This window comes from Oryctolagus cuniculus, chromosome 21 (assembly GCF_051225735.1).
Source record: "Oryctolagus cuniculus isolate XC-2025 breed Fujian yellow rabbit chromosome 21, ASM5122573v1, whole genome shotgun sequence".
NCBI lineage: Eukaryota > Metazoa > Chordata > Mammalia > Lagomorpha > Leporidae > Oryctolagus > Oryctolagus cuniculus.
The window spans coordinates 14185898-14200354 of NC_142887.1; the positions used below are offsets into that span (position 1 = coordinate 14185898).

Genomic DNA, 14457 nt, shown 5'->3' on the forward strand with positions numbered 1-14457 from the left:
GCTTCTTCCTGGTCTCCCACTGGGATACAGGGGCCCAAGGACTTGAGCCATCTTCTACTGCTCTCCCAGATCACAGCAGAGCTGGATCGGAAGTGGAGCAGCTGGGACTCAAACTGGCGCCCATAAGGGATGCCGGCACTGCAGGGAGAGGATTAACCTACCGTGCCCCAGCGCCGGGCCAGCGTGGGTCGCTCTGATCATTTCCAGGCTACAGATTTCGCGCCCCTCGCTCCGTGCCGTCCGTTGTTCTTTGCTCTGTGCGTGTCTGGAAGTGGGTCTACAGAGGAGCGTCTTAGGGCTTGTTGGGCTGTTTGCCCTTTGCATCTGCATTTCTGTGGTCAGAAAATATCCCCTTGTGAGGTTGGCTCTCTGGACTCTGCTGATGCATCCTAGGTTGCCAAGATCACCTGCTTTCCACCGCGGGGCGCGGGCCCCACGGAGCCCTTTACAGTGGTTATGGTTTTTGTTAACATCTGTACTATCCTTGTATTTTCCTTCTGTCTGTCCGTAAGACCTGCGGCTCTGACGGCGAGTTTTTCCACTCCCCCACCATCCTTGCCATTCTGGAAACTTCAGCGTTTAGCATCGTGCGGCTGTGTGGTTTGGAACACGTAAGGGCATCATTATTCTGTCTTCATCAGACTGTTCCTCTTAGCCCAATATTTCTGGAACTTCTGTGATCCGAAGGTCTTTTACCCAGTGTTCCGTCTTCTGTTAGGGTTTTCCTCGTGAGCCTTTGCCAGCCTGTATTTTCAGGCCAGCTCAGTTCTGACACAAACCCTGACATCATATGAGTAGCATAAAGCAAAAACGCAAACGCGGAACAGAGAGACGATAATGACTTTGAAGAGTTTGCTAATGAGTCACAAGTGCAATTCCAGACACTCCCAGGAGGGAACACTATTTGTTCTGTTTCAACTTTTTTATAATCTAAGCAAATTAAAACCTGTGCAATAGTCAACAGGTTTTTCCCCTCTCCAGGACTTCCGATTTCCAGTTCCTTCTGGATCCTGGTCGGGCAGGTGCATGAGTGGCAAGAAGACCCAGCCCTTTTGCCCCCCAGCTTGCAGGGTTTGACGCTTGTTTTCCCGCCGCCTGCAGGCTGCTGGCCCCTGTTGCACACCCGAGGAGTCTGCTGGACTCAGTTCTCCCGTCAGCTTTAGGAACGTGTCTTCCCGGGGCCCTCGGAGCATTGCCTCTCCCCTGCTTCCTCGGCTCCGTGCTTCCGGGACTCCCTGAGATGCTTCCCGGCTCCAGCTCCCGTGTCTCCGTCTCTCATTTTCCCCATCTCTGTATCTTCCTGAGCTGCCTGCCTCTCGGCTGTTCAGACCTACCTTGTAGTTCGCTCTCTTCAACTGCACTTGACCGGCAACCGATCAGTGATATTTTTTATTTCAGTGACTTGACTTTTCCATTTCTAGAAGTTCGATGTCTGTCTTTCTCAGATCAACCTGCTGTTTGCTCACAAACTCCAATCTTGTCCTTGTGGTTTCAGTTTCTTTTCTCTGTCGTAAGTTGACACGTGCTTAGTCTCTCAGGTTGTCCTCTCGTCTCAAATTCTGGAAGTGCTGGTTGTCCTCTGCCGCATCACCTGACCCTCCCTCATGGTGATTCATTTCCTTGTGTGGCTTGTAATTTTTTTTAAAAGGATGCATTTATTTGTGGCTGGCATTGTAGCGCAGAGGGCTCCTGTACTGGATGGAGCATCAGTTCGAGTCCCGGCTGCTCCTCTTCCGATCCAGCTCTCTGCTGTGGCCTGGGAAAGCAGCGGAGGTTGGCCCAAGTACTCGAATCCCTGCACTCACGTGGGGGACCGGAAGAAGCTCCTGGCTCCTGGCTTTGGCCTGGCCCAGCTCAGGCTGTTGCCGCCATTTGGGGAATCTTTCTGTCTCTGCTGCTCTGTCACTCTGCCTTGCAAAGAAATAAAATCCTTTTTTATTTGAAAGGCAGAGTGACAAAGAGAGAGAGAGCACACGTGTGCGCGAGAATCCTTGGGCGGACTGGAGAAACGGGTCGAAGAGTATCCGGTTCATATTTGATGCTTGAAAAGAAGCGTAGGTTTTTGTTTTTTTTTTTTTATAGACAGAGTGGACAGTGTGAGAGAGAGACAGAGAGAAAGGTCTTCCTTTGCCGTTGGTTCACCCTCCAATGGCCGCCATGGCCAGCGCACCGTGCCTATCTGAAGACAGGAGCCAGGTGCTTCTCCTGGTCTCCCATGGGGTGCAGGACCCAAACACTTGGGCCATCCTCCACTGCACTCCCTGGCCACAGCAGAGAGCTGACCTGGAAGAGGGGCAACCGGGACAGAATCCGGCGCCCCGACCGGGACTAGAACCCGGCGTGCGGGCGCCGCAAGGAGGAGGATTAGCCAGAAGCGCAGTTCTGATCGTCACCAACGTTTCCGGGTGCTGCTGGCTGCTGCTGCGTGTAATTAACGTGGATTAGTGAGCCCTCCACCCATAGGCCCAGGCCGCCGTCCTCAGATTGGCACTCAGGTGTGTCACACCTCCCCCAGGGCAGCTCGGAGCTGGCGCCAAACCCAAGCCCCAGGTCTACTCCGCCCTCCTGGGCAGTGGCTGCCAGGGGGGCGAGCACGCGGCCTGCTTCGCCGAGCTGCGCCGGAGCTTCGTGAACACGCGCCCGGTCAAGCTGAAGAACCTCATCCTGCTCGTCAAACACTGGTACCGCCGGGTGAGCACCCCCTCGCGCCTCCCAGGAAGCCGCTGCTGTGATGACAACCGCCTCGGCCAATCAGCTCCTGCTCTCACAGCCCCCCGCCCCTTCCGTTGTTTCTTATTGGCCGTCAGAGCGGAAGGACCACCTCTGACATGCTCCATTTCCTGCTCAGACCATAGCATCTCTCGGTCGGGTCAAAGTCCCTTTCTTGTAGCTGGCATTCACTGTGCCTGCCCAGACCACCCATTTCTCCCCTCTCCTCACACTGCCAATGCCCTGTGTCCCCCCACTTCCAAGTCTCAGCTTGGGCTGTCCCCCCATCGTCTTCGTCGGTTTTGCTAATAAATCCTGGGCGTACTTCGCAGCTAACTAAACACTTCCCCAAACGCCCACTTGCACTGTTGCACTCGTGTGTGGAACAACGAGTGAACTCCACCCTCAGCTCACGGGCAGGATGGGTGCTGGGGTACCCAGAGGGGTACCTTGCACACCCACCCCCATAGACCCCTGGGAGGAAGCGCCCAGGCAACAGGCCAAGTGGGAGCCCCCAGCCTTGTGCTGTGACCTTGGACGAGTCACCACCCTCCCCCAGACTCAAGTGTAGCCTCCTATGAAATAAGAAGCGTCATGGGGGCCATCTGCAAGGTTCCGTTCGCGCGGTGCTTCTGTCGTATATAACACCTGCTCCCCCCACCCCGCCCCGTCAGCGGTTAGATGCCCACAGGCACTGACCTTTGCTTGGCCTTGGGTGATGCAGGTTGCGGCTCAGGACACAGGAAAGCAGCCAGCCAGCGCCTCTCTGCCCCCAGCCTACGCCCTGGAGCTCCTGACCATCTTTGCCTGGGAGCAGGGCTGCGGGAAGGATCGCTTCCCTATGGCCGAGGGCCTCCGCACCGTCCTGGAGCTTGTCCGGCAGCATCAGCAGCTCTGTGTCTACTGGACGCTCAACTACGGCATCGAGGACCCGGCTGTGAGGACCCACCTTCTTGGCCAGCTTCGGAAACCCAGGTGCAGGCCGCTTCCCTCTCCTCCTCCTGCCGCCCTTGTCACTCTGGAGTCAGTGTGTCCAGAGGGGGCCAGCCCCTTTGCTCCTCCGAGGAAACCAGGGCCAGTTTTAGTAGCACCAACAGGAGACTATTTCTCAAATAGGGGCCGCCCCTAGCTTTCTGATAAAGACGACAAGGTCACGCCCCACTTCGCCCTCCTTCCTGGTGCCTCTCACCACCTGCTCCTCCGCTGACGCCCTCCTGCCCCACCCCTGCCCACCATTCTGCCCCTAGACCTCTGATCCTGGACCCTGCTGACCCCACCTGGAATGTGGGCCAGGGCAACTGGGAGCTGTTGGCCCGCGAAGCGGCGGCCCTGGGGACACAAGCCTGCTTTACGAGTGGAGACGGGACAGCCGTGCAGCCCTGGGACGTGCTGGTGAGAGACGGGACCTGGGGGGGCGGGAGCTCCCAGGTCCACCTTAGTGGCTGGTGCCTGCGTCCTGGGGCTGCAGGGAGCACGGGCTGCTGCTGGCCTCCAGTGCCCGCTTCCGGGACCTGCGCTACCCATCCAGCGGTGCAAAACGCGGGGGCAATTCTATGACGCACTTCCTGCTCCAAAGCAAAGCCTTGTCTCCAGCTCAGCTCCCAGCTCGTTGAGCTCCTTCCCGGCCCCCACCCCCTGCTGCTCTGCTTCTCCCTGGCACTGCCCCCGCCAGCCGCATGCATGGGAATCCCTGCCTCGGGCCTGTTTCTGGGAAGACCAGGCTGAGACCTAAGCCATCGGCAGCTCCCGATGCCATATTGCATTTGTTCGTTTTCTGCTACTATAACGAAATACCTGAGGCTGCTCAACTTTATATGAAAAGGGGTTTATATAGCTCGGAGCTCGGGGGCGTGGCGTCAGCTCGGCCCTGTTGAGGCCTACATGGCAGATGGCGCCTTCGTCTGCTGCGGTTGCCCTAACTCGGATGCCTGGGAGGAGCTTCCTGGGAAACAAAAGGTGGACAAACTTCTAGTTTGGAGGGTGGGGTCCAGGATCGGGCGGCCCCAGGGCGTCTGGTCATGGCAGGCGTGGAGGAACGACCACGCGGTGAGCCAGGAAGCAGAGAGGGGACGGCTGGCCAGAACTTGAAGTCAAATAAATCCTCCCAGGCAGGCCCAGAGTCCTTTTTATTTTTTTAAGAGTTTTATTTATTTGAGAGGCAGAGTTACAGACAAAGAGAGGAAGAGAGAGAGAGAGAGAGGTCTTCCATCTTCTGGTTCACTTCCCAAATGGCTGTTTCGGCTGGAGCTGGACCAATCCAAAGCCAGGAGCTAGGAGCCTCTTCCAGGTCTCCCATGTGGGTACAGGGGCCCAAGGGCTTGGGCCACCATCTACTTCCTTCCCAGGCTACAGCAGAGAGCTGGATTGGAAGTAGAGCAGCTGGATGTGAACTGGCGCCCATATGGGATGCTGGTGCCGCAGGTGGAGGCTTAGCCTACTACGCCATAGCGCTGCACCCCACCCCCAGCCCTAAAGACTTCCCGCCAGCCCCACCTCCTCCCCACCACAGTTGGGCCAAGTCCCCACCCTAATTCTTCCTCCTTAACTCAGAACGGACACACCAGGTGGTGCAGGTGCCCGAGACAGGAAGCCAGGGAGCCAGAGTGGTTCAGGGTCGGGCTCACCCTTGGGAGAACTCAGGCCCCGGTGAGGACGAGCGCACCCCTTTCGAGGGCCCCCAGAGACCCTGCCGGGCTCCGCCTCTTTTCTTGCTTTTCACAAATTGCAGCTCTTTGTGTACCAAGAGCTCGCATGATTTCCCTTAGTGTTGATGTCTTGGAGAATCTGCTCGGGGAAGTCACGGAGCCCAATGTAATGAAGCCTCTGTCCTCGTCTGGACGGACACGGTGGCGGCACCTGGCCACTTGTTTGCTCAGACAGGCCCGAGCGAGGACCCTGGCCGGCCTTGCACAGGTGGCTCCCAGAGAGCTAGTGAGCCATCCTGTGTTCGGGAGAGCAGTGAGGCGAAAGGCTAAGCTCCGCCTCTTAAAGGACCCGCCACACCAAGAACCAAGCCTGCAGCCCACCACCTCTGGGGGACAAACCACATCCAGGTCATAGCAGAAATAATGTTTTAATTTTTTGTTTATTTTATTTATTTGAGAGGCAGAGAGAGAGAGAGATCTCCCATCTACCAATTCGCTCCCCAAACAGGGCTGGGCCAGGCCCAAACATGGAGCCCAGAACTCGATGCAGAGAGATGGCGGCCTGAACCTTCATCGCTGCGCCTCCCCGGGTGTGCACTAGCAGTAGGAGCCGTGCTGGCACTTGACCCTAGACCTCGAATATGGGCTATGGGTGCCCCGGGATGTCCTAACCACCAGGCAGAGTGTCCACCCTGTGACGTTTCCAGTGGGGTCTCAAGGCAGTGCCGTGAGAGCAGGGCCTCACTGTGCCATTTAAAGGCGGGGAAACAGGCAATGCATCGGTGCCGGCACCAGAACTCGAACTCAGGTCCAGCTGGGAAGGCGGATGTGGGAGACGGTGGGAGCCTTGTCCTCAGCCGCTAGCAAGGGGCAGGCTTGGGTGCACGCTGGGCTACCCATCACGAGCCACCCCCACGCCCCACCCCGGGCTCTCTCTGCAGCCGGCTCTGCTTCACCAAACCCCAGCCGCGGACCTCGACAAGTTCATCAGCGAATTTCTGCAGCCCAACCGCCAGTTCCTGGCTCAGGTGAACAAGGCTGTCAACGCCATCTGCTCCTTCCTGCGGGAAAACTGCTTCCGGAATTCGCCCATCAAAGTGCTCAAGGTGGTCAAGGTGAGGAGCCCCCGGAGCTGCCGTCAGGAGGGTCCTGCGGGCTTGTGACACCCCCCACCGCCCCCGCCCCGGCCAGGATCAGGTGGTGGAGGGGCCCCTCCCACACCTCTTGGGCAGAGTGTCGGGGGAGGGTGGTTCCCGCAAAGACAGCCAGGAGGCCGCTGGCATGGGCAAATGTCGCACTGGCCCCTGCACCAGGCCCAACCTCAGCCACAGTTAGAGAGACACAGGGAGACCCAGGTCAGCTCCACGGGGAGCAGGTCAGTGAAAACACTCAGGCCTGCAATTTGCTGTGTGGCCCCAGGCAAACACCTTCCCCTCTCTGATCCTCACCCGTAACCCTTGAGAGGGTGGCTTGACTCGCTGGTCCTCAGCGCCGGCTTCACCCAGGACTCACAGAGGGTCTTGGAAACCCCCCAGACACACAAAGGTCAATTCTGTCTTGAGGGAGGGGCCCAGCCACGGCATGTGCCGTGCGTGCAAGCTAGAGAGAGGCAGCCGAGAAAGTGACACAAAACCCCGAAGTCCCCTCCAGCCGCCACACGTGACAGAGGGAGGAGGTTCTGACCCAGCTCCTCCTCCTCACGGCTGTGCCGCGTCACAGCTGCAAGGCCGAGGTCGTGCCGCGGGGCGCCAGGTCGGAATCCAGAGCCCAGGGCCAGGAGGACGGCACCCGGGGCCAAGCTGCCTGCCTTGTGCTTCGCAGGGCGGCTCTTCAGCCAAAGGCACGGCGCTGCGAGGCCGCTCGGACGCCGACCTGGTGGTCTTCCTCAGCTGCTTCGGCCAGTTCAGCGAGCAGGGCAACCGGAGAGCCGAGGTCATCGCGGAGATCCGGGCCCAGCTGGAGGCGTGTCAGCAGGAGCGGCAGTTCGAGGTCAAGTTCGAGATCTCCAAGTGGGAGAACCCCCGCGTGCTGAGCTTCTCGCTGTCGTCCCCGACCATGCTGGACCAGAGCGTGGACTTCGACGTGCTGCCTGCCTTTGACGCCCTGGGTGAGGGTGCCCAGGCACAGGCCTGAGGAAGAGCAGGAGCGGGGACAGTTGTGGGAGTTGTGCACTGCACAGCTACCAGGCCAGACCTGTCTCCGGGGGCAGGCCTTCCAGATGTGTGGCTGCATCACGGCTTTCCTGCAAAGGGTCCGGCGGGAAGGGCGCCTTTTCCTGATTCGCAGTGGCCCCAAGCTGGGCTCTCGCCCCAGCCACGCCCCCAGCAGGCTGGGTGACCTGCCCGGGCAGACCCATTCACTCATTCATCCAGGAGGTACCTACTCCGTGCTGGGTGCCCTTCCAGGCACGGCGGATAAAGCCCTGAGCCAAACAGGTGCAAATCTCTTGCAATTGGCAGAGCGAGAAAATCCCGCACTTCTGGGTGTGTTTGGCTCCTGAGTTTTGGGGGCCAAGAAGCAGCAGGGGGCTCTGTGTGGAAGTGTGCTGGAGTCTTCCTGTGCTCCCTTCCCAGAGCAGGGATGGTGATGTGAACACTGCGCCACAGGCCGTTCCCGCATGCGCACGGGCAGGTGCACTCAAGAGTGAGATCTACTCCCTGTCTATTAGAGATGAGCCAGTGTTGGAGGCCCCAAAGAAATGTCAGCTCCAGCTGAGCCTTTCTCTGCCTTGGAAGGGGACAGAGAGGAAGTGAGTCCCCCGGGGCTGTCATGCTGGGCCGTGCCACAGCTGTCTGTCCCCCCCAAAATATACCCGGGGCTCCCAGCAGGCCCCAGGCCACCCGAACGTTTGAACACCGAAGCATAGGCTCTCAGAAGTCCGCCCCAGGTCAGCCCCGCCGGGCCCCTCTGGGACGTGGAGTGACCGTGCCCTTGGTCCCATCTGCAGGCCAGCTGGTCCCTGGCTCCAGGCCCAGCTCTCAGGTCTACGTCGACCTCATCCGCAGCTACAGCCACGCGGGCGAGTTCTCCACCTGCTTCACGGAGCTGCAGCGGGACTTCATCGTGTCCCGGCCCACCAAGCTCAAGAGTCTGATCCGCCTGGTGAAGTACTGGTACCGGCAGGTTGGTCTCGGACGCCCCCGCCCCTGCGTGCGTGCGCGCACACACACATACACACACACACACACACACACAGGGACACCCTGGGTTGGGGGAGCAGGATGAGGGGTATAGCCTGGCTTGGAGGATTTCGGTTTTCTTGTCTGGAAAGTGAGGGGACTAAACTGTGTCCCGGGCTTGGACGGGGTCATGCATGGCGAGGCGTCTGGCGCATGCAGGTGTTCGGTGGGTTTGGGGGTTCTGGAAGGCTCCTCCCATACCTCACCATTGCCCGCATGGACAGCACTCTCTCCTCCTCTTCCCCAGTGCAACAAGATGCCCAAGGGAAGGGGCTCCCTGCCCCCCCAGCACGGGCTGGAGCTCCTGACGGTGTACGCGTGGGAGCAGGCCGGTCGGGATGCCCAGTTCAGCATGGCTGAGGGCTTCCGCACGGTCCTGGAGCTGGTCAGCCAGTACCGCCAGCTCCGCGTCTACTGGACGCTCAACTACGACAGGGAGGACAAGACCATCAGAGACTTCTTGGAACTGCAGCTACAAAAACCCAGGTCCGGGTCCGCCCCTCCCCGCCGGCCCGGAGTCTCAGGCCCGGGTCCCGCCCTCTACCCACCTCCCGCAGGCCCTGAGCAGGGACAGCAGGCCTTTCTTTCTGGAGCTGGGTCCTCTCCTGGCCGTGGGTGGTGAGCAGGCAGCTTCCTGTTCTCCTGTGAGTAGCGCTGCCGGATGAAGTTCAAGACCTCAGGTTCCACTGGATTTCAGAAAAGCAGTGCATGGCTTTCCTAGTGTCGGCGGGTCCCATGTGCTGTCTGGGATGTGTTCATGCTCCTGAGACACACTTCTTAGTTACCCGAAGCTCTGTTTTATCTGGGCATCCTGTGTTAGCATTTGTTCAATCTGGCAACCCTGCCTGTCAGCCCACTGGCTGATCTAAGGAGCCTTGGCCTTTCTGCCTGCCTCCAAAACGGGTACAGAGATAACAGATTGTGGATTCCTGATGGGTCTCCAGCCAGCAGGTGGTAGCCCCTTACAGCGATGTGTTGAAAAGGATTCTGGGGTCATGACTATGCTCAGCTGGAAAGAGTACCCTCATCAGTCAGTGGTGGGGAGAGTAGTGCAGCTAGTGCTGTGATCAATTAGCAATGCCTGCTCCGCATGCAGAAGGGGTGGGCAGTCATGCTGTGATTCCTTAGTGATGTCTGCATGGGTGCAGAGTGGGAAGGTGGACCAATGTAGCTTCTCTTCTATCCTTGCCCTAGAGGGAGTGCCTGGAGCATGGTCGGGGTAGAGGGGTGTCTCTGAGTCCCACCCCTGGCCCCAGTAGGGTGTTAGGTGAGAGAGAGAATAGTCCAACCGACAGCAGGTGGATGCTGGGAAAGAGTCTGACCCAGATGGGGATTGCAGGCCCATCATCCTGGATCCGGCTGACCCAACTGGCAACCTGGGCCACAGTGCCCGCTGGGACCTGCTGGCCAAGGAGGCCGCCACCTACATGTCCTCCCTGTGCTGCATGGACAGGGACGGCACCCCCATCCAGCCATGGCCAGTGAAGGTGAGAGTTTGTGGTGCAGAGGAAGGAGCACCCTCGGGGCGGGGGAGGGGATGGGTCCTCACAAGTGGGCAGGGCCCAGGCGTGCCCCTGTGGCTCCATTTCCTGCCTGGTCATGCAGCCTCTGCAGAAAGGTTGGGAGTAACCAGTACTTTAACCCCTCCCTCGCAGGCGGCTGTGTGAAGCCCAGATGGTCAGCTGTCCTACTGGATGGACAGAAGCAGACACCAGCCCTCGGAGTGGGGAGATGCAGGCCCCCTGCTGGATGCACCTGGATGTGTGTGTGCACGTGTGTGTGTGTGTGTGTGCGCGCACACACGCTGTCCTCCTCAACCCAGCCTCCATCTGATCTCCCCACGTCCCAGCCCTGCCCTCAGTCCACTCTGCGTACCCAGCCCCACTGAGGTTCTTGAAACTCCACCGCTGCCCTGCCCTGCCCCGCCCCTGCCCTGCCCCTGCCCCTGCCCCTGCACACTGAGGCCTGCACACCCGCACACCAGCCTCGTGTGCAGCTTCTCCATCGCCTCCCCGATTCCAGCCTCGTCCCACCCTCGCTGAGGCTGCCTTCCGGCTCCCTGGCGCCCTCCACCTGCTGGGACCCATTCCTGCCTCCAGCAGCCTCTCCTTTATTTGTTAGCTGCAGTCAATTGAGTGCCTGGAGCACTGTGAGGTGAAGGATTTTTGAAGAACAGATATTTGTCTGAGAAAAGTGTCCTAATCAATTAGTGATGTCTGCCATGAAATGGTAGGGGAAATGATTGATTAGCAATGCCTGGCCTGGACGCAGAAAGGAGATGAGTGTACAGTGTGCATCTGGCTATTGAGGACCTGTCCGCTCAGTTACTAGCCAGGAAGCATGCCTGGGTCTGCTGGGGGCCTGCAGTGTGGACCCTCGTGGGACCCTTGCTGGGAGGCTTTTGGCTGGCACCGCCTCTCTATGCCTTTCATGCTACACTCCTCCAGTGTACACGTCTTGATCCCAGGCCCAGTTTTACTTCTGGGATTTTTCCTGGGTGCCTGGCTTCTCTCCCAACCAACTGGAAGGTACCAATAGGACTCTGCTTCCCTGGATCCTAAACCTGGGCCAGTGCCCAGCCCAGCAGTGCTCGGCTGTCTCTCTCTGCCCTGCCAGGCGGGTCCACCAGCACTCCTGACCTCAAACCCAACCGCAGTGCCCACGCTGCCCGAGGCTCAGCCTGGACACCAAAAGCAGTCCAGGAACATTGAACAAAGGAGAGTTGCCCTAGAGCACTGGACAGGCTGGTGGAGCAGCAGGCAGAGCCACCACGGGTCACCGGTCTCAAGGCCAGACCTCTGTGGCCAGTGGGGGCTGGGCAGGGCCGAGCCTGCTCTTTCTTTAGCAGTTTCTCCTGAGAACCAGCCAGGGTCTGGGAGGGTCCCATCTCCCATGTGACCTCACTGGGACCCAGACCCCCCCAACACGGGGGCCTTTGGGAATCTCGTTTTCCCATTCAAACCCCCACCCAAACCAGCGCAGACGCTCCGGGCACCAGGGGCACTCTGGGCACACCTGAACATCAGGTCTCAGCTTCCCCTCACCGGCTCAGGGCCCCAAGTGACCCCTCCCTCGCCGCCACACAGGCTCTGGGCCTCCCCTTCCGAGAGGTGAGGTTGGGATGCTGGGTGTGTGGTGTGAGGAGGGGCTGTCGCCTGGGCCGGCAGAGAGCAGGACTTGCTGATCTGAGCAGGGAGGGGCACATTTCATCCCAGTTCCTTGGTCGCTGACAGAAGCCACCCTGGTGTTGGCCCAGTGGCCCCACTGTGGCTCCTGGGGACTTCCTGGTGCAGCCTCACCCTTGGATGGAAGGACTTGACCTCATAAAGATGTTGATTCTCCCTCTGCTGAGTTATGTGTTTAAAGATTGCCCTAGGGGCCTGTAAAACCGCTGCCAGCAGTGCCGGCATCCCACATGGGGGCTCGTTCGAGTCGCGGCTGCTCCACTTCCGATCCAGCTCTGCTATGGCCTGGGAAAGCAGTAGAAGATGGCCCAGGTCTTGGGTCCCTGCACCCACGTGGGAGACCTGGAAGAAGCTTCTGGCTTCAGATCGGCACAGCTCTGACCGCTGCGGCCAGTTGGGGAGTGAATCCGCGGATTGAAGACCTGCCCCCACCCCGCCTCTCCTCTCTCTGTGTAACGCTCACTTTCAAGTAAATACATATTTTTTAAAAGTGATTGCCCTGACTTGTATGCCCAGCTGTAAGCTGCTCCCTGGCTTTTGCTGAAACGTGCTGGCACTGTGCCTCGGGGCCCGGGCCACCAGCGGTCCCTAGACCCTCTCCAGCCCTGTGAGTGTAGTTAGTTATTTTGATAATTCCCTTTGGCCATTATTTGTTTATATTTCACAAACCTCACCTGTGCGCCCTACCTTCGTCGTCTTCTTTTTTTTTTTTTTTTTAGAATGGCCTGGTCACGGCTACCCTAGTTTCTAGCCCAGCCACATTGTTGGCAATTTAATTTATTTACTTATTTTTTTAAGAAAGGAAAAAAGGCCGGCGCCGCGGCTCACTAGGCTAATCCTCCGCCTTGCGGTGCCGGCACACCAGGTTCTAGTCCCGGTCGGGGCGCCGGATTCTGTCCCGGTTGCCCCTCTTCCAGGCCAGCCCTCTGCTGTGGCCAGGGAGTGCAGTGGAGGATGGCCCAAGTGCTTGGGCCCTGCACCCCATGGGAGACCAGGAAAAGCACCTGGCTCCTGCCTTCGGATCAGCGCGGTGCGCCGGCCGCGGCGGCCATTGGAGGGTGAACCAACGGCAAAGGAAGACCTTTCTCTCTATCTCTCTCTCTCACTGTCCACTCTGCCTGTCAAAAATAAATAAATAAAAAAATAAAAATAAAAAAAAAGAAAAGAAAGGAAAAAAAATCAACAAAACTTGAAACTTCTTTTGCTGTTCCTATTGTGGGGGGGGGGGTCTGGACAGGGTGGGACAGGGATGGGGTCTCCTCGACACTTGGCCTTTTCAGTACAGCCTCCGGCTTTATCTAGGAAAGAGCCAGGGGAGTCCTTGGCTGGCCACCGCCAGCCCTCAGAGCACATCTGAATTGAGGAGCTTCCTCCACTCCCACGAGGGACACGACCGTCCTGCAGCGGTGCCTGTGCCCCCTGGAGAAATCCGTTCCTGACCCTTCCAGGGTCTCACTGTAGAACCGGATTTAGAGTATTAATTCTGAAGGCAGAATGAATGGAGCTATGCAACTGGGTTCTAAGCTTCACCGGGAAAATGGGGTAGAAATTGCGTTTATGTCTGTAAGTAAGCGCCGTGTTCTGCTTCACCTGTGCCCCTCAAAGGACTGTCGCGGGCCACCTGGGGCATTCCTGGACCCCTGGGGTGACTGGCCGAGCACGATCAGGACGGGGCAGTAGGCGGGCTCCTCCCCATCATGTAATGGCTGCTCTTTTGGGAGTCTTATTCCAGGCCAGCTTACCGTGGGTCTGGGTAGCGGATGACTCCACTGGGACCGGGGTAGAGGGATACAGCTTGAGGGGCGTGGAGAACAGTCAGGTGTCCCGGCTCCAGGACACCGTGCTCAGGAATTCGGAAACTAAGCTAGCCTGGTCACTACATTTCCTCCAGCCCCCTCTGCCCCTGCCTCCCTCCCCTAGGCCCAGACTCCTGCTGCCACCCTCCGACGGGGCCAGGAAGCTCCATCCAGGCTCCCCTCCCTCTTCTGGCACCAGAGTCCTGCAGTTTGCTGGTTGTCTTGTGTGTGCTGTTCCATGGTGTCAACTGCACTAATAAACCTTTTATTCAGCTCTAAAAAAAATTTAAAAAAAAAAGATTGCCCTAAGAACACCCCCCATGTGCCTTTCTCTGGACCCAGACAAGCTGATAGCGACTCTCATGTGGAAAATCGGCACGCGAGAGTGGCGAGGGAGAGCAGGGTTGAAGGGCCCAGCCAATCTATATCCTTAAAGATGTGTTTGTTTGAAAGAGTGACGGCGAGCGGGGGAGAGGTCGTCCATCCGCTGGCTCGCTTCTCGGTGCCCACCTCCCAGATGCTGAGTCTAATTGCCAGGCCAAAGCCAGGAGCCCAGAACTCCGTCCGGGCGTCCCTCGTGGGTGCTTGGGACATCGTGGGCTGTTCCCCAGGTGCATGAGCAGGAAGTGGAATAGCCAGAACTCTCAGCAGCCTCACCTGTCTCCACGCCTGTCCCCAGCCCATGGGAAAACACTGGGAAGCCTGTAGTGTCCCATCCACCTGGGGCCGGCACGTAAACAGGCTAGGGGGCGGTGGGGGCAGGGGGCGGTGACAACCAGGACCCTGGGAAAAAAAGCCAGGAGGCCAGAGGCGGCCACCAGCCCTGAAGGCCACGTGCGGAGGGAGACAGAGGCCAGGCGGAGGGAGACAAAGGCCAGGCAGGTGCAGAGGAGGGCAGGGCTCCAGAGAGAGCATGGTGGTGTCGTAATTTGCAATCTTTAAA

At 58.8% G+C, this 14457-nt stretch overlaps 1 protein-coding gene and 1 long non-coding RNA gene across 4 annotated transcripts in view; one reads left to right on the forward strand and one right to left on the reverse strand.

Annotated features, from left to right (window-relative positions):
- The window catches only part of LOC149119830 (uncharacterized), an 18643-nt gene extending 15096 nt beyond the window's left edge, over positions 1-3547 (reverse strand). The window contains exon 1 of the long non-coding RNA XR_016227069.1: positions 3409-3547. This is a non-coding gene — a long non-coding RNA (uncharacterized LOC149119830). The remainder of the gene's footprint in view (positions 1-3408) is intronic.
- OAS3 (2'-5'-oligoadenylate synthetase 3) overlaps positions 1-12906 on the forward strand; it is a 24780-nt gene extending 11874 nt beyond the window's left edge. For all 3 annotated transcript variants that reach the window (XM_070066236.2, XM_070066237.2, XM_070066239.2), the window contains 9 exons: positions 2516-2691; positions 3434-3684; positions 3957-4101; positions 6296-6469; positions 7176-7461; positions 8302-8477; positions 8781-9019; positions 9873-10020; positions 10189-12906. In XM_070066236.2, coding sequence (XP_069922337.2) covers positions 2516-2691; positions 3434-3684; positions 3957-4101; positions 6296-6469; positions 7176-7461; positions 8302-8477; positions 8781-9019; positions 9873-10020; positions 10189-10200 — 1607 coding nt within the window. In that variant the 3' untranslated portion in view covers positions 10201-12906. The remainder of the gene's footprint in view (positions 1-2515; positions 2692-3433; positions 3685-3956; positions 4102-6295; positions 6470-7175; positions 7462-8301; positions 8478-8780; positions 9020-9872; positions 10021-10188) is intronic.
- Positions 12907-14457: the final 1551 nt, after the last annotated feature.